Source organism: Berghia stephanieae, chromosome 1 (genome assembly GCF_034508935.2).
Source record: "Berghia stephanieae isolate SIO BIC M18660-M18661 chromosome 1, UCSD_Bste_1.3, whole genome shotgun sequence".
Lineage (NCBI taxonomy): Eukaryota > Metazoa > Mollusca > Gastropoda > Nudibranchia > Aeolidiidae > Berghia > Berghia stephanieae.
Window position 1 is genome coordinate 43820939 of NC_088360.1, and position 19265 is coordinate 43840203.

The following is a 19265-nucleotide window of genomic DNA, read 5'->3' on the forward strand; positions in this document are numbered from 1 at the left end:
TGTGGTTAGCTTTAAAGGACAACATGGATTTTTTAAATTCACAATAAGGATTTATTTTTGTGATTATTTCTTTTTTTTTTTCATGTAGCTGATGATGATTGTGCTGTCAATTATTATAGTCTTGGTGACTGCTGACAGTATTCATGATCGTAATGGACTGCCTTTGCCTTGCCAAATAGGGAGCTGGTCAATTTTAGGTGAGGAAGAGACATTTTATGTGTATTATTCATGGTCATATTTGTAATTCGGTCAGTCTACATCCCACTAATGATACTATATACTTTTCCTAAACAAGACTTTTTTCAGTTTGCTAGAAGCCATGATTTAATCCGTGATGAACACCTTTCCGTTGCTTTCAAGAACTGTTTATTAAGTAGCCAATTTTGTTTAAAATAACGTCATCCATTACTTACTTACTTAATCCTCTTCAGGCCTTGAGGCACATGGGGCATCCACCAGACGTCTCCATTTTTATTTTTTTTTGCGATCGGCTGCTTTTGCAGTGGCTGTATTCCAGGACAGGCCTGCTGCCTTTAATTCTTTCTCCATGGTCCTTCGCCAGGTTTCTAATTTATTTTTAACAATTATTTTTAGAATGTATACATATGTTGTAAATGCAGTTTTTTTGTTATTTAAGAGAACTTAGAGCAACACGGTAATGATCCTAACATTGAAAATATTGGTTTACATCTGACCTCTTGTGCTGCAAATCAGAGCAAATCACCTTGACTCAGAGAGCTTTTTTATCACTTATCACTCGAAGAAATAAAATTCACCCATGGATTGAAACAATTAAAAAAGAAGGCTGTAGATTCATTACATTTGATTGATTTGGTTGTAATATACTGTTATTTATTGTTTAAAATTAGATTTTAATATCAGAAAAGGAAGAAAGATCTAAAAGACAGTATGAATGTTTCTGTTCATTATAAAGGGGTTCAGTGAGGATTTGAATACAAGCATAGAGAGAATTTTTTTTGTTTGTTTGTTTTGTTTTGTAAATGTATTTATATACTTCAGAATTGATCTTAAAGTAACCTCATTTTATTTTTAAATATATCCCCAGCTTTATCATGTGTCCTGCCATTGCTGACTCCCACCACGCTCGGAGACAGATTGTTCTCTCTCACTCTGGCTTTCCTCGCATCATACTTGTTGCTCAGTATTTCGTATCCTTTGAGTAAAGATTGTCAGAAATTATTTGAAATGACAATACTGGGTGGGGTTCCTGACCTCCCATAGTGGGTAGGGGGGTACATACTGTGTCTTCTACCCCATTATAACTGTTTTCCAACATGTTTTCTGTCTTTGTCTTGGAATGAGATTACTTGGTTTTGTCCTCGCCCTGGCCGAAGTCCTAGCTGGGAGGGAAACAGTCAAATACATACTTAATGTGTTGGGAGATGATAGGTTTTTCCTTGTAAATCATCTGTCTGTTATGTATTATTATATTTGTTATTTTGAATATATAATATAGGAATTTGAGTGTATTCCTGTTTGTAGGGACCTGTGCTTGTGTCTGGATGAGACTTTTAGGTGATCTCAAACTTAGTACACTGATAGTGTGCTCTTGGAATCTACATCTGTTCCCTGTTTACTTACTTACTTACTTATCCGAACCAGCGACCACCTGAGCTCTAGCCCTTCGGTCTTGTGCCATGACGTAGAAGTTAGACGTCTTTTGTAGTTGTCCCAGGTGACTATAAAGTGTGTTACTGATGCTTGGATTTGGTGGGAGGAATGTGCATCTCAGATCTTCAAGAGGTTGACATTCAAGCAAGTGGTGTGTTACTGTTTCATTGGGGTGTTGACATAGGGGGCAGGAGGGGATGTGTCTTTTGTAATTTTGCTTAAATGGTTGTTGAGCGGTATGTGTTGTGTTCTTAGTTGAAAGATGATGCTTTGCTGGTGTCTTCTGAGCTTATTTAGGCAATCAGTCTTTACAGGAGTGGTCATATGGGAAAACATACATCTACCCGTGGTGCTCATTGCCCAACTGTTCATCCATTCTTCTCTCTTATTTGTTTTGATTATTTGTTTCGCTGTGTCTAAGGATACTGGAAATGATGGTTGTAAAAGTGCTGATCCGAGTCTGGCTAGTCTGTCTGCATTGTCATTTCCTGGTATATTTGAATGTCCCGGTATCCACTGGAGAGATAAGTCTACTCTGTGTGTTGTAAGGAATTCAGGTAGTTGAGATCTTAAACTATTGAACGTTGAGGAGAGTTTATCTAAATCGAGAGCTTGGAGAAACGATTTGGAGTCTGTGAAGATGACAGTGTTTTGAAGTTTTGAAGGGTTTAGCTGGAAAACAGAAGAGAGGTGTCGCAGTGAGGCTTCTATTGCAACTGCCTCTGCCTCGTAGTTTGAGCAGGAGCTTCCGCAAGAATTGTGGATTTTATCACAGGTTTTATCTGGGTATTCTACTACAAACCCATACCCAGCATTTTTAGTTCCTTTGGGGGCAGATCCATCTGTGTAAACATGTATCCAGTTGTCTGGGTATTCTTGTATTGTCTTCATTGCTAATGTTTGTATATCTGATTTGTTTCTATTTCTTGTTGTTTCTTCTACGAGGTTAGTCTTTATTTTTGGAAGTTTTAGTTCGGCGTATGGAGGTTTTTGACTGATTAAAATAGATTTTTCTCTGTTTTCTGGGAGTCTGTGTCTTTCATTCAAGTTGTTAGCAATGTGTAGCAGGGATTTTTGTTTTAATCTTGTTCTTGGTTTCCATTTCTCTGCCAGAATTCTGTTTGGATGGTTTTCCTCTTTTCGTTTGTATCTTTCAACCATTTCAAGCACTGCTGATTCTCTGCGAAGTCCAAGTGGTTCCACATTAGTATGTATTTCACATGCTGCTGTGGGTGTCGATCTCAGGGCACCGGAGATGAAGCGAAGGGCTTGGTTTTGTACTCTGTCCAAGGTTTTGTGTGTGTTTTTACTACCTACATTTTGGAGGGCTAAATTGTAGTCCATGACGGAACGCACATAGCCTAAATAGAGTTGTCGAAGCGAGTTTTTGTCTGCTCCCCAATTAGTACTGGCTAGTCGTTTTAGTAACTGGAGTCTCCTTGTGGCTTTGATTTTTACATTCTGAGTGTGTTTGTTCAGAGATAGTTGTCTGTCTAACTGTATGCCCAAATATGTGGGGTTTTCTTCTTTCGCGAGTCGATGGCCTTGGATGGAGAGTGTTATTTCTTTCTTGGAAACAGGATGGCTCTTAGTAAATATAGAGTAGACTGTTTTATTGCAATTTACTTTTAATTTCCATTTATCACAGAAGGTGTTTAAGCTTTCTAAATCTTCATTTATTCTATTGGAGGCTATTGGTAGGTGCTTTGTAGTATACCACATAACTAAATCGTCAGCATATAGGGCCTTTTCTGTCTGTAATACTTCTGGTAGATCATTTATAAAAATAAGAAAGAGAGTACAGCTGAGGCAGGATCCTTGTGGGAGACCTTCCTCTAATACTTCTCTGTTTGACAGTCCGTTATTAATTTTTGTTTGGATTGTTCTGTTACTGAGAAATTGTTTAATCCAGAAGTAGAGATTTCCATCAATTCCGTAGTCCATCATTTTTGATAACAACCCTTTCCTCCATACTTTGTCATAGGCCTGTTGGAGATCAACAAAAACCGCGACTGTATGTTTTCCATCTTGAAAGCCATCAATTATTTTTTGACTTAATCTAAACAATTGATCTTCTGTTCTTTGCCCTATCCTAAAGCCTGCCTGATATTTATTTAGTAGGCCACATGTCTCCAGCCACCAGTATAATCGGTTATTTACCATTCTCTCAGCGATCTTTCCAACACATGAGGTGAGAGATATTGGTCGGTAACTTTTCGTTTCGTCGGGTGGTTTATCTTTCTTTAAGATTGGAATTATAATAGCATTTTTCCATCCCCTTGGTACTATTCCTGTCTCCCATGTTAGATTTATAAGTTTGAGAAGCATCTGTTTACCTCTCACGCTAAGATGCAGGAGCATTTCATTGTGTATCTTATCTGGTCCAGGGGATTTCCTTAACTTGAGTTTTTTCATAGCTCTGTGAAGTTCTGACATGGTAAAGCCCTCTTTGAACAGATGTGAGATAGCTTTTGGGGCCTTTTCTTGATGTTTAAGGTCTTTAATCAATTTTTTGTCCTTTTCACTTCTTTTTGATGCCTTGTTTACTGAAGCAAAATGTTTGTTGAAGATCATGGCTTTTTTTTTGGTCATCTACGATTGTTCCTTCTGTAGTTTTCATGGGCTTTGGGTTGGTTTTCGGGGTTTCATTGTTAAGATTATTAAGTAAGGCCCATGCTTTTTTCCCATTTTGATTGAGGTCAATATTAGCGCATGTGTCTGCCCATTTCTTTCTTTTAGCGTTGTTAATAGTTCTTTTGACAATTGCCGATGCTTTATTGTACTCAATCTTGTTTTTAATGGTTTTGTTTTCCTCTAAGTTTTTCCTTGTTTCCTTTCTTGCATTTACTGCTTTTTCAATTTCTTTGCTCCAGAAGGGTTTGTAGTTCTGTCGACTACCTCTTGGAATTCCTACTTTTGCAGCTGCAAGAATGGCTTTGGTGAGGGCTTCGTTTAAATGTTCTACACTTGATGTATCTGTAATTTTTGGAAGCTGGTCATCTAATGTTGCTGTGAAAACATCCCAGTTTGCTTTCTTGAAATTCCATTTGGATTTCTGCTCAAATGTTTTCTTCTGTGTTTGAACTGTTATTTGTGTTAAAATTGGTTTATGGTCACTGCCTATTTCATCCAGGACTTTAATGTGACAAGAATTCAGAAGGTCAGAGGAGATGATGGTTAGATCGGGATGACTCAGGGACATATGAGCTCTGTGAAGAAGGGTCGGGACTGAGTCTGCATTTTGTAAAATGGTGAGGTTGGTTGTATTGCAAAGCTTTTCTAGTTCTTTTCCTGTGTTGTTTAGATTTTTGTATCCCCATAGTGGAGAGTGGCCATTGAAGTCACCAGCAATTATTGTGTTGTTGTATTGGGAACTGTTTAGATCTGTTAGGTTTATAGTACACCGTGGAGGGTTGTAAATGTTGTAAATGGTAAATTTCTTATTTAGGTGCCATAAGGTGACTTTCTGTACATCAGTTGAGTTCTGTGATGGTTTAGAAGTAACATCTCCCGTGATGTCATTTCTTATATAAGTAATAACACCACGGCAGTCGTCACATTTGCAGGTATAGTATGTATAACCAGCAATATATGGATCGCTATTTTTATACAGGGTTTCCTGAAGTAAAGCAATGTGAACTTCCTTTTCATTTAATAATTTCTTCAGCTCTGTCTTTTTATTCCTGATTCCACAAATGTTAATTTGTAAAATATTCAAATGTTTATGGAATTTCTTTGTCCCAGTAGCTGACTTTTCGCGCAGATCAGCCTGGGTACTCACTGTCTGGCGCGGACCTTTTTCGAGGCGACGTCCGAGCTCGTATGCTTTCCTTTTGTTTGTCATGGCATGCTGGGGAGTCTCTGGTCTGTCTTCCCACCCTAACCTGTATTCCTTGTCAGCTGCATAACATCAGGAGTTGAACTGCAGATGCATGTTCCTCATATAATTAATTTTTATAGGGTTTAGTCAAGTAGCCTTCATTTTGTCTTTCCACAGTCTCTTTCATGATTGACGGTCGCCCATTCCCCGCCACCTACTGTTTCCTGGCTTGCAGTTATCTATTTCAGTTATTCTTTCTGCTTAAAGGGCCATATTTCATAAACAGAGGATCGTCACGTCCTGGGTCATTTGTGTCGATGAGAGATTCTGTGGGCCTAAAACAAAGGGATACCAGCCCTTTCCCCTAAAAATCTCAATTTTTTAAGAAGGATACATGATTACAATCAATACAGAAGACATGGGCCACAGGTCGACCAAAGAGGGAGTATAGAAGTGTTAAAGTTACAGCACTAGGAAACAAGTATGAGCTATAGGGGTAGATTAAGAAAAGTAAGGACATACAGAGGACACCACACTACAGAATGAGTGTGAGGTGGGTGGGTGAGGAGCAGAGCGTGTACCACTCATCGGTGGGTTCTGTCTCCTGCACCTTAAGAGGAAGGGGTCCCACCTACTCCCTAGCCCGGTTATACCGCCGGGGACTCGGTCGCGCCCATAACAAACTCAGTAGAAACGGGGAACACCACGGGAAGGTGCTGTTATGGACACAATAATGCATGAGAGGCCATATGCAATAATCTCTGTCAGACAGGATTACGCGGCAATCAATGCACCTGGAAATGAGAGGTGTTGGGTTCGAAATGCACATCAATTTCCTTTCAGCAAGCGGGACGTCCGGCCCAGACCTTGCAGCTCCCCGTTCCCTGTTTAACCAATTCCCCTTTGTCTGCCTTATTCTTGGATGCTTTAATTGTAATTCTATAACTTTTTACTATCCCATTTTCTTCTTTTTTACTGGCGCTGATACAAGATCTTATGACAGACTTATAAAGTTGGACAAACGTTTTTATATCAAGATAGCTAAAGCTTCTGTATAATTCCAACAAGCTTGTTTTCTCTTTTTATACAATCACAAATATGTTCATCAAAACACAATTTATTATCAAAAATGATCTCCAAGTCCCGTTCTTAGAATGTAGTTTGCATAACATTCATATGTAATATTTATCCTTAAATAATTCTCTAGTCATGAAATATTCTTTTTCCTGTCACTTTCATCTCTTCTGTATTTTTGGTTGAAGTCAGAGGCTGATGGAGAGCAACATACATTCCATAAGGTAGGACTTTTGGCATTTTGACCGATGATTCTGTGTAATATTAGTAAGTTTTTGTATTCTTTGTTTATTTTGTTTGTTTGTTTTGTTATTATGTGATATATGATGATGAAAGCGATAAAATGCACATATTGTTTTCCTTACAACTTTTAGTCTTTTGGGGAGGAAGGAAAGTGAAGAACTAAAGGTGAAAAATAAAATGACAATGTCAAATAGGGATCAAGCTAATCATGAAATATATCTTTTTTAGACCATGAAAATTTCACTTTCATTCATCGTTCAACCTGCTGTTTTTCATTCAATTCCAGATAATTGCTTATTCCATACCACTTCAAAACGTAGAGCAGGTAGATTTCCTCCATCACGAGGATTCCAAGGACAGTTTATCCCGCTCACCCAGTGCCTGTAAAAACATGGAGATAGAGGATCTACACTCTGCCTTTGTATTTGTATCTTTTTAATTAAAATTACTACAAATGTCTTTTTGAGATTAAAATGATGTGTGATGGTGATAGCATTATATTTGTTCATTGCATTGATTTATAAGATACCATATAATTATAATGATATAGTTATTCCATTCCTTATTAAGAGTATGTTTCAATTATTTTGTTTTTGTACATTTTGGAAAAAATTGAGGAAAGCCAAACACCATCAATGGACAACTTCATGAAAGAGTGTACACTTTGTGTATTATGAAGAATTGGCTTAAAATCCATATTGATGGGACCTACTAACTTCTTTTTTTAATTGATTCAGTTTGATGTGTATCAAAAGTTTTATGAAAATATCCTCAATTTCCAAAGATATTTCTAATTGTCACAGCTTTTTTTGGGACTGGGAACATTGCAAGTATAAACAGGTAAATTAAAAGAAGTTTATTAGTGGTTAAGGGTTCCCGACAGCTCAGTTGATAGAGCATTCTCTTCACACTTAAAGGGACCAAGATCGATCCCGGGTGCAGTTGAGATTTTTTCTGACCCCCTTTCCATCCAGCAGTGATTGGGTAGCTGGTTCTGTTAGATCTGGTAGAAAGTACTTTGTGATAGTGTGTGTGTGTGTGTGTGTGTGTGTGTGTGTGTGTGTGTGTGTGCTGGCTTGCACATTTTATTTTATTTTTTCTTTTGTTGTTTTATTTTATTTTGTTTTGTTTTTGTTTGTTTTTTGTTGCTGTTTTATTTTATTTCATTTTTTTAAATTGCGTTATTTTTTTCTTTTCTTTTTTTTTTTTTTTTGGATTGTTTGTTTGGTTTTTTAGGAGGGGATTAATCTTGTGGAATTTTTTATTATTATTTTTTTATGTTCGTTGGTTATTTGGTTTTTCATGTAACTATTACCCAACACAACCAATCTTCTCTTTCATTCACACTATGACTTAATTCTTTCTCTTTCATGATGTCAGTCGCTTGCACTGATTTGACTTTCAATGGATTACCTCTGTAGCTGATGACTTCATCAGAACTTTGGTAGCATTGAAAGGGGAACAAAATTTGAAGTACTGTTGGTTTTGACCGAGCAAGAGTTTACTTCTTGTGGACTGCTTGTTACTTGTTCTCCTTTATTTAGATTTTAGTAGGATAAATGATTTTAACTAAATTGTACAATAAATAGATATATCTCATTGTTTCGTATTAGTCTTTTTTATTCAGTTTAACGTTTCACCTATACTCTTTATTATTGATTTATTTCTTTTAAAACTGTGTCCCTACTTTATTAGGAATGTATGTAAAATATATAAAATGTCATTCTAATGATAATGATTGAAGGAAAATATAAAATTCTGTTTCAGCTTTGATCCAGCATCGGTATACTGTTTCTTGGCCATCCTCAGTCCTTTCTGGATGGGAGCTTTACTTATGCTAAAGGTAAAATTTATATTTGTGACCCTCCGCCTCGAAACGGTATTAAGTCGGATTTTTCAATTTTGGGTTTTTGGTACCCAATCACAGCTCATTTTATGCTTTAAAATTTGATACCAAATTTATATAATTCTGATTATTTATTGTCGAGATATGACCGTTTGAAGTAGGGAGAGTGTGAAAACCAAGTTTTAAAAAAATCGACTTTGAAGTGAGGCACCGTTTTCACGCAGTTAAATTAATGGGCAAAGATAACTCCTTAGATACGGACATCAAAAATTTGACGAGAATAGTGAAATTTGGCATGAGCTTAGCTTATACATTTACTAATGTACATACAAATTTTTGAAATTATCCAAATATTACTTTTGTAGTTATTCATTATTATGTAAGATGTTCTTAAAACAAATAAAACACTGGAAAAAAAAACGCCGACAATTGCTCACTTTTTCAAGAATTTTTGATATTTAAATAAAGAATCAATGAAATAAGAATTATTAATGTGAATTTTTTGTCTTATTTAATAGAGAAAATACGATTTCAAAATGCCAAAAGTTAAAGAAGGTTGAAATTTGATAGTACAGTTTTGAAACTACGTGAAGCCGGGTGGGCAGGGAAAAAATTATCAAGAAAGAGGATTAGAGAGGAAGAGAGAGAATGAGAGAGTAAAATACACACACACACACACACACACGCATGCACGCACACACACACACACACACACACACACACACAAACAGACACACATGAGAGAGAGAGAAAGAGAGAGATATAGAGAAAAAGAGGAGCGAGAGAGGGAGGGGAGAGAGACTGCTTGTGTTAAGAGGACGCGAGGGAAATATAATAAAGATTGAAACCTGTATAAGTGTGTGTGTGTGTGTGTTTGTGTGTGTGTGTGTGTGTTTGTATGTGTGAAAGAAACAAAGGGGAGACGGAGAGAGTGAGGTAGACATGAAGAAAGGGATGGAGGCGGAGCAAAGAATTGGGATAGTTTAAAGAAAGCATTTTGTTACAAAGTAAGTCATAGTCAATCAACTGGAAACATATTGACCAATGAGATTGCAATTAAAGAAATGGGCTGGTCAAATCAAGCATTGCATTGTTTCCATTTTGAGTCAGATAACAGCTTGAGGAGGAGGGGTGGGGCTTATTGTGTAGTGACTTACATGAAAACATGTTATTGAATCTCTCAAGTTTTCCTTAGCGTTCCACCACATTGTTCATTGTCTAAAAAGAACCCCCCCCCCCCCCCCTTTTCTTTCAGTATACAAAGAAAGCACGACAAAACGAACATCTCTCTCTCTCTCTCTCTCTCTCTCTCTCTCCTCTCCTCACTCTCTCTCTCTCTCTCTCTCTCTCTCTCTCTCTCTCTCTCTCTCTCTCTCTCTCTCTCTCTCTCTCTCTCTCTCTCTCCCTCTCTCTCTTTCCCTCTCTCTGTTTGTCTCTCTCTCCCCTTCATCTACCTATCTATCTATCTATCCACCTATCTATCTACCCATCCATCCATCCATCCATCAATCCATCTATATGTCTGTCTGTCTGTCTGTCTGCCTGCCTGTCTGTCTGTCTGTCTATCTATCTATCTATCTATCTATCTATCTATCTATCTATCTATCTATCTATCTATCTATCTATCTATCTATCTATCTATCTATCTACATATCTATTTATCCATTAATAGGTTAGTCTGTCTGTCTGTTTATCTATCCATTTCATTTTTTAGTTACAGTTCATTAATTGTTGAAGGCTCTATCTATTATTCTGCTTTTGTACTTAAAATTAAATATTTATCCTACAACAATCTCTGTAAGTGCAAGATTAGGTAACTGTTGTCCTATTAAGTCTTAGCATATCCTATAATTTCATGAATAATTAAAGAGGGACAAAGGAGGACCCCCACCTCAATCATTACCCAATACAGCTAGACACAGATATAAAAGCACGTGGTGTGTATCAAAATGCACAAACACACACGTATGTAACACACGCATGCTGACGTCATGAAGCATCGCCCGAGCATTATGGCCTACAGCCACAGCGCATGTGATGAGCGTTGACCAATCAGAATCATTCATTTGTAAGGTTGTCAGGGAAAAACCTAGACTTGTTTACAGTTTTTAAAGTGCATTATTGGTTGAACCATGAAATTATGGAAACAGTCATGCTTTCTCCGAGATAGATAAAGACACGCCCTTTGCTTTGATATCTTACATCTTATTGGTGGAGAAAAAGACTCTGTATTACTAAGCTTTGGAAAGGGTGGCTCTCTGAGAGAAAGTCAACTCTCGTTTTGAATGTGTCACTGATAGTTGCATTTTTAAACTTGAAATTTATATAACTTATCGTCAATGTTTATGTTGAATTATTATGTTTTCATGTAGAAAAATTATTGTAGTTTCTGAAACAACCAAAAACTGAAATTTGATAATTTTGACCATTTCCACTTTAAAACCGGTTTTCTTCGTTTTCCAAATCCCGACTTAATACCGGTTCGAGGCGGAGGGTCACATTTGGATTTGATATTATAAGAATATTAAATGTTTTTAACAGATGTCTGGTCCAAGATTTTAAAACCTGCTACTGCTATATAAATTTGATATAAATCATTAAGAATGCAAATCTGCCAACCGTACTAATTTGATCAGAAAATTCCTGATCTGTTTGCCCTGTTCCCTAACTCCCAATTACAGATAGATTTTCCCGGTTAGAGCTTCACGGTTTTATTATTTTTAAAAAGGAATGTTAATAAACATGATAAATGACAATTGAGAAGTATGGTAATAAAGTTTGCTCACCATGGTTATGTTTGATAGTATGCCTCATTTTCAAGTATTCATTTGACTTGGATTTGGTAACAGCAACAGGATAACATCCTTTTATAAGAATAGCATACTAAAGTTGGAAAAAAATGAATTAATAAAAAATAGATAAATAAAAACAAAACAAGACAAACTCGACAAAATAGGATAAGTTACTATTTTCTGTTATTTGCCTGTTGGATTTGTCATTAATTGTCAGTCAGTGTGGCAGGCTCAAGTTTGACTAATCTAAAATTAACTATTTGACATTTTGAAAAGTTGGCAGTTTTGAGAACAGCGTTGAGTAGCTCAATTTGAAAATCTCTTGTTTCAAATGTCAACATAACTGGTTTGATTTTGTATTTTGTTAATTTAAAAAAAAAAGGAATTTGATTAGAAAGGATTTATCATGATTAAAATGTGTATCCACATTCCTCAATTATATATCCCAATGATAATATGTCACTCACATTAAATACTACATGTCATGATTATACCCATTATCATAAATACAAAATACAAATTACAGGCTGTATTTATTCTGTAGTTTGGGAGCAAAAGCTCTGATTTACATTTGTATCAACTCATTGCGTAGCAAACACTGTAGATTCGAATTAGTCTATGATTTCACACAATGGGGAACAAAGGTGTCTTGTCAAAAAAACTGGTTCCAATCTTATTGAAAGTGTAAAACCACTCTTCCGGGTGAATTGATACATACCTTGTATAATTGATCTTTTGGTTTCAGAGCAATGGCATCTTATTTTCTAATCTAAATATATGCTGATCGTCAAGAAAGATCATACAACCTTGCTCTTTTACATCCCATAATCCTAATAATCTGCCTGTACATCCTGTTACTAAAATTATTATGCCATCATATGATTAAATATGTAACCTATTCATTATTAGTCATCCGAAGAGCTGGTTATTTACAGGCTTCCGAAGATTTTGAAACAGAAAAAGTAGGTGTCACGTCATGACTTTTCTGCCCTATTATCTATTTCATAAATATACATAAACATCTTATATTTTATGCAATCATTTTTGTTCTGAGAGATTAATTTCAGATTATTATCCACCAATGATTGCTCATTTACAATAAGTCCACTATAATATTATTATCATTACATTGCATCATTCTCAACAGATAGCTATTCCATTCCTGCTTGTTACATGCTTTCTCCGTGCTGTAGTTGTGGTAACACACACTTCACTGAGGTCTCTCACTCTTGTGGTTTTACTTATGTCGGATTTCATGGGTCTGGTAAGTTCCTCAAATAGTTAAATATCTCTTTATTCATAAAGTGCCTCTAGATTGAATTTGTATTTTGTGATCAGTTAAAGACAGAAGACCTTTAAGGCCTTCAAATCCTGTTTATTCAAGTTTTTTGGGGTTTTTATAAACATTTAATGGCAAGTACTCCTGCCTTGATAATCAATAAGCCTTGGGGAGAGAAGGGGGGGGGGGTTGGAAATGCCAGTATATAGTGATAATTTAGAGAAAAATGACTTAGAAGTCCCTTAAAGCCATTAAGCCATCGGAGCTGAAGTATACCCCAGTCTCTGCCGCATCAAATAACAGGAGGTGTATATTATGTTAGCCCGAGAGAAAACTGCAGTATAGATAATAGAATGAAAGACCTAGATTAGTAATGCCTTTTTTGACCGAACATCGGATCATAAGCATTGATGCTTCAGCAAAGAGCACTTTACGAATGTGCTGCTATATTTTTTTTTTAATGTTTATAATTATTATTATCATTATTATTAATATTACTATTATTATTATTATCATCATTATAATCATTTTTATTATTATTACTATTATGATTTTTTTTTTTTTTTTTTTTTTTTTTTTTAAATTATTATCATAATTTTGGAAATTTTGCGACCAAAAGCAATCACGTCATCCTTTTTGTTGTTTTTTGTTGGAGTTTTTTGTAATTTTGTAAAATCAAGTAGAAGACTACTATTGTATTTAAGAATAAACTATTCTCATCTGTTGAAATGATTAAATGGGATTTAGTGATGTGACAGTAAAGTAATTAATCCTGTACACTACGGCTATTTTTTCAGAACCATGTTCTCGTGAAAATGTTTTTTTTTAAATATTCATGGAACAAAATCGAACATTGTAGCCTATAGAATAATGGAAATGCTGTACAAAAAATGTTTAAATACCATCCCATGGGTATTTATTCTAAATCAGGGGCCGTATCTTGGAATGACTTTTGGGTTTAAATTAAGAGCCTTTTCGTGGGGATAATAACAATGTTAAATCCAGTGTCAAGTGATTTTCTGTGAGTTATTTTAAAACCATTATTATATTATTATTGTGACTTAAATCACATATAGGAAAAACAATATTTGGACAGATTAGTGCATTCTATTTACTCACCAATATTTCATTATTATAATTTCCTTTTTCATTTCTTTGACAGCATTTCTTTTTCCTTGTGAAGAATTATGGCAGCTGGTTAGAGATTGGCATCACTATCAGCCATTATGTCATAGTCATGACTATGATCATCTTTATTCTCCTTCTCCTTGGGGTTTCGTACACTCTCACAACAGGGGAAAAAGCTAGACTGTTTACATTCATACAACGGATCTGCAGGAGCAAGGACAATAATAAACATTGTGATGATATTTAATTCAGTGATCTGCATTTCAACATGCCAAAAGACTTGATATTAGTTCTTTTACCACCTACGGCGAGAGATTATACTACTCAAAACAGTTATACACAGTATTTTTTTTTTAACTTTAATCTTTGTCTTTTTATTTTTGAATTTTTTACCTCTTGCATTTCGATATTGAGACTTTTTTGTTTTTAATATTTGTCTTTCTTTTTTTTTTTTGAATATGTTTTACACTTCGCATTTTGATATTTAGACTTTTATATTTTGATCTCAAATGATTTTTAATGTTAATATACAAAAGTATCCCAAAAGAGACTAATAATCTTAGTTTCTTGTTTTGTTTGTTTTTTTGATTTGTTGTTTTGTTGTTTTTTTTTGGTTTATTTGTTTTGTTTGGGGGTTGTTTTTTTTTGTTGCTGTAGGTTTTTGTTTGTTTTTTAAAAAAATATTTTGTTGGGGTTTTTTTGGTGTTCATACGATTTGTATTTTGAAAGCAATTTGCATCTCTGGAGCAAGTTTGTGATATTCAGAATTTCATCTTACTGAACATCATTTTGAAGAAATGATGACAAGACAAGGTATATTTTTTAAAATTTCTTTTGCATTGAACTCAAGTTGAATTTAACCAATTTACGCTTGACGGACCAATAAATACTTCCAAATTCTACAGATATACAAATATAAAACTAATAAGCAAATGTTTATACAGTTATTGACATTAATGGATTACCATGTTTATTATAACAGCGACTCTTTAAATGTTTTGCACAGCTTGCAGGGGGAAATGTGAATTTTTATTTACAAATGAAACATTTTTAAGATGCGTATTGGTTTCATGACCATTAATATTGTAAAGTCACAAACGTTCAACCAATTTGAAATCATTATTCATTCTCACTTTTTTTTAGAATTTATTCATAGTGTGCTTTTTCTTTAATGTTGTGTTTTAGATTAATTTTAACTCAATATTATTTTTATTATAGCCATTTGGTTTCAACCCAAACTATGTCATTGTACCAGATTTTAGTGCCATAACATGTGTTTTGATAAACTGGAAATTAATTATTATATTGATAGATTTTGTGCCATATTTTTTCCACAAATATCATGCAACAATATTTTGAATTTAATAAGAAGTGTTCAACATTTAACTATTAATTTAAGAATCTGAGTGCTGCTTCTGAAAACTGAATAAACAACTTTTTATAACAAAAAAGTAGTAACAACAAAAGACACTTGAAAGTCAAGGTGTGTTGTTTTCTCTGGTTTTTAAATCGATTATCAAAACATCTGGTAGATGATATAATTAAAGATACAAATGCTCCAAATATGTCGTTCAGGTAAGCTATACAATTAGTTGACACACACCCTCAAGGCAGTGACCAAAAAAAATGTTACGGCTCAAATAATGAAAAAACAAAACGTTATTTTTGAAAAAACAACCAGTTAAACAGTTTTACAGAAATTCGTTCTTGCCAACTTCCTTTCTCTGAATAATGACAAATGATCCGTTAACAAGGCAACTCCGGTATGAATCACGCTTCCAGTTTATAAAAATTACCAACGATTACAATGTAATAGGTGAATGTAGATAAAGATAAAGTGATACAGAAATAATTGGATCACAGCTGTATTCATAAATGAAAGACATGCTATTGTCTCAAAATTATTGACTCATTTTACTGAAATTTTTGCTATGTGGTAACTCGCTTTAGCTGTTTCTTCTATTTCTTTAATTCTGTTTTCCTTTTCCAGGTTGCTCTCTGTCTATGAATAAGACGACTTGGTTTTCTCCTGTCCCTGACCTTGGCTTAGAGGGAAATAGTCAAGTGTATAGTATTAGTTTTTAGAGATTTTTTTTTTCATTGTAGATGATTTCTCTGTTATGTACTGTTATAGATTTTTGTTTTGAATGTAATATTTTGTAAGCATTTGAGTGTATTCTTCTTAGTGGGATCCTGTGTTTTGTCTGGATGAGACTTTTAGATGATTGCGAACTAAACACATTCTGGATGGAGGTTTTTTTTACCTCCCATGGTGGACAGAGAGGCCACTTGCTGTGTCTTCTACCTTATATGTCTTGGAATGAGATTACTTAGTTTTGTTCTGTCCCTGGCCAAGTACTTTGCTGGGAGCGAGGGAAACAGTCAAATGTATAGTTATAGTTTTGGGAGATGATTTTTTTTTCCTTGTAAATCATATCTCTGTTATGTACTGTTACATTTTTGTTAGAATGTATAATTGTTTGTAAACATTTGAGTGCATTCCTCTTAGTGGGTTCCTATGCTTATGTCTGAATGAGACTTTTGAATGATCTCAAACTAAGTACACTGATGGTGTGCTCATGGAATCTAAATCTGTTCCTATTTGAACCATTCCCCTTCGTCTTACTTTTTCTCTTGTGCTTTCAATCGTAAATCTAGAATTTGTTGACTATCTCATTTTCTTCCTTTTTATTGGCACTGAAATGACCTAAATATGTCGCAAGCGCCATAAATCCCTAGAAAATATAGGAAAACACCAAAGCACATTGATAGATTGCTCTTGGATTATACTACTGCTCCCTATTTGATCCAGTTACCTTTGTCTTACTTTTTCTTAGTTGCTTTTAATTGTATTTCTTGAAATCTTTGACTACACCATCTTCCTTTTTGCCAATACTGAAATGACTTCTGTGTTGCAAGCGCAGTAAAATCCTTTTAAAATAAAAAAAGTGACCTTCTGGTATTTAATCTGTATGTGATGTCTTTCAGAACTTTACTCTGGTGACTGTTTTCATAATTAAGTACCAATGACCATTCATATTTATGAAATAGACCACAGATTTTTCATAAACATGAAAAAATGAAAATTCCCTCAATTATTCAATAGATTAAGAAGAATGAGAGAGATCTGAGCCTGAAATTTTATTCTATATCTATTCCTGTCGAGCAGATATGAGAATATTCTCTTGGTTTTTTTTTTAAGTTACAAACATGAGAGAGAGAGAAAAAGAGTTTATTTTCCTTTGAAAAAATTAAATGGTGTTATGACATCATTGACTATAGCTGTATTTGTATTGTGATGTCATGTATTATACTTTTATTTTAATTTTTTTGATTTGTTGCATTAAAACTGCGATAGTATTTGAGAAAATTGGGGATCAAATTTATGAATAACAATATCTTAATTATTTTTTAAAATAGAATTACTTTTGAAATGGGTGTCAGTAAAGCATTGTTCAAAACTGTAAATTAATGTAAAATTTTAGCTTCTGAATGAAAGATCATTCTTTTCAGTATGTCTAATCCAATATTATGAGAGTTCTTGTTCAGATGTCAAATCTCCAGATGCCAATGTGGTAGACCTGTCTTCGTGAAAGATTAAGTTCATAGAATCATCATTGATTCGGGATATGGACCACTTATTCAACACGCAAAGATAAGTATTTTCAGATATTGTGTTTTATGAGAAGAAGAAAGGACTGTAACATTTAAATTTTGATGTCATTCAGAAAATATTTATTGTTTTGTTCATATTCCCAAAAAAAAAAAAAAAAAACTGCCTGGGTTTAGGTTCCCCATATTCTCAAATTATTTTTCTTGACTTTCTTGCTCAGATAAAAGGTCGACTCGTCATTGAAAACCACAGGCAATTGAAAACCATCTTTGTCACTTGCATTAATCATTGTTTGACAAAACTGCATCCTTTTATGCTTATCACCCATGGTCGCTGTGCCTGTATTAATTGATACTTATATGGTCTATATCTTAAATCATTTTCTCATTTCTCTCCAAATGTTTGAGCTCAAGCTTTCTACTTAGTGCACAAGTTGATCCAATGAATCGACTTCCCACTGAATGAGCTCAATATGTTCTCGTGTTTAAGGCATTCCTGCTTATTTGTTGGGGTTTTTTTTTGGGGGGTTTTTTTTTGTTTGTTTGGGGTTTGTTTTTTTTTGGAAGGGGGGGGGGTGTTTGTTTTTTATTGTTTTCGGGGGGTTTGTTTTTGGTTTTTGTTTGGTTGTTTTGTGGGGGATTTTTGGAGGGGGGGGGGGGGGGGCCATTAACATTTTTTTCTTCTCTTGAAATTTCCAATCCATCGTGACGTGAGACAATCATTGGGTGCTTTCTTCGTGGTCAACTGGTTACAAGACCCCCTTTGAGCGTTAATGACAAATTTGCACTTAGCAAACAGAAGTACCCAAAATTGCTGTTCCAACATTTTTTTTATTTTCAATAAAATGAGCAATTTGAAACAATAAGTTTGAGTCTAAAATATATATATATATATATATATATATATATATATATATATATATATATATATATATATATATATATATTTATATACATATATATATATATATATATGTAATGCGATATACACTCCAGCACGATTTCCTCAAACGCACGGTTTCCTCGAACTCATTCGAATTTCCCGAATTATTTTCCTTAATATTCTTTGTTATCATTCCATTCCTTCCTCTAACAAATTTTTACCTCGAACACGATTTCCTCAAACTAATTTCACCCAGCCGACGTAAAAAAAAAAATTAATTAATTATTAAAGGGGTTTTTTTTTTAATTGCACTGGTGACTTCGACCACGGATGACTTACTGTGATATTGGCAGTTACTTTTGTGTGTATCTACACTGCATAATAATAATAATAATCATAATATACTTTATTCATCCAAAAGAGGAAATTCGTTTACAGACGTGGCATGCATAAAAATTTTTAAACACAAAGTTGAGAATCTATGGCGACACTATACATATATATATATATATATATATATAATATATATATATATATATATATATATATATATAGATATATATATATATATATATATATGCAAATGTACAAAAAATTGTAAAAATATACAACCAAGAACCAATAGCAACACTTTATATATTAATTTGATAAATTGAGATAGGCCATACCTCTTGCCTTTAGTACGAACTTGTGTGTGTATATTTAAAAGAAAGTATTTAATTTAAATCACAGTTGCGCGTAAAAAATTTGAACACCATGTGGCATAAAGGAATTAAGGTGACGTGTTGTCTTTGTTTTTATAGATATAAGGCGACGGCTCCTCATGGAGAACAATATATTTGCATGTGTGTGTATGCAGTATAATACACAATCAGTCAATCAGACACACACAGCCATTCACACACTCCATCACTGTTTCGCAAAAAGACACCTCTTAGCTTATTCTTATCAGTTCC

General features: G+C 34.3%; 1 protein-coding gene across 2 annotated transcripts in view; it reads left to right on the forward strand.

Annotated features, from left to right (window-relative positions):
* The window catches only part of LOC144975481 (GPI ethanolamine phosphate transferase 1-like), a 44151-nt gene extending 26562 nt beyond the window's left edge, over window positions 1-17589 (forward strand). For both annotated transcript variants that reach the window (XM_078919610.1, XM_078919618.1), the window contains exons 21-28: window positions 89-197; window positions 1067-1169; window positions 6660-6750; window positions 7056-7196; window positions 7554-7609; window positions 8537-8612; window positions 12555-12671; window positions 13849-17589. In XM_078919610.1, the coding sequence (XP_078775736.1) occupies window positions 89-197; window positions 1067-1169; window positions 6660-6750; window positions 7056-7196; window positions 7554-7609; window positions 8537-8612; window positions 12555-12671; window positions 13849-14061 (906 nt within the window). In that variant the 3' untranslated portion in view covers window positions 14062-17589. The remainder of the gene's footprint in view (window positions 1-88; window positions 198-1066; window positions 1170-6659; window positions 6751-7055; window positions 7197-7553; window positions 7610-8536; window positions 8613-12554; window positions 12672-13848) is intronic.
* Window positions 17590-19265: the final 1676 nt, after the last annotated feature.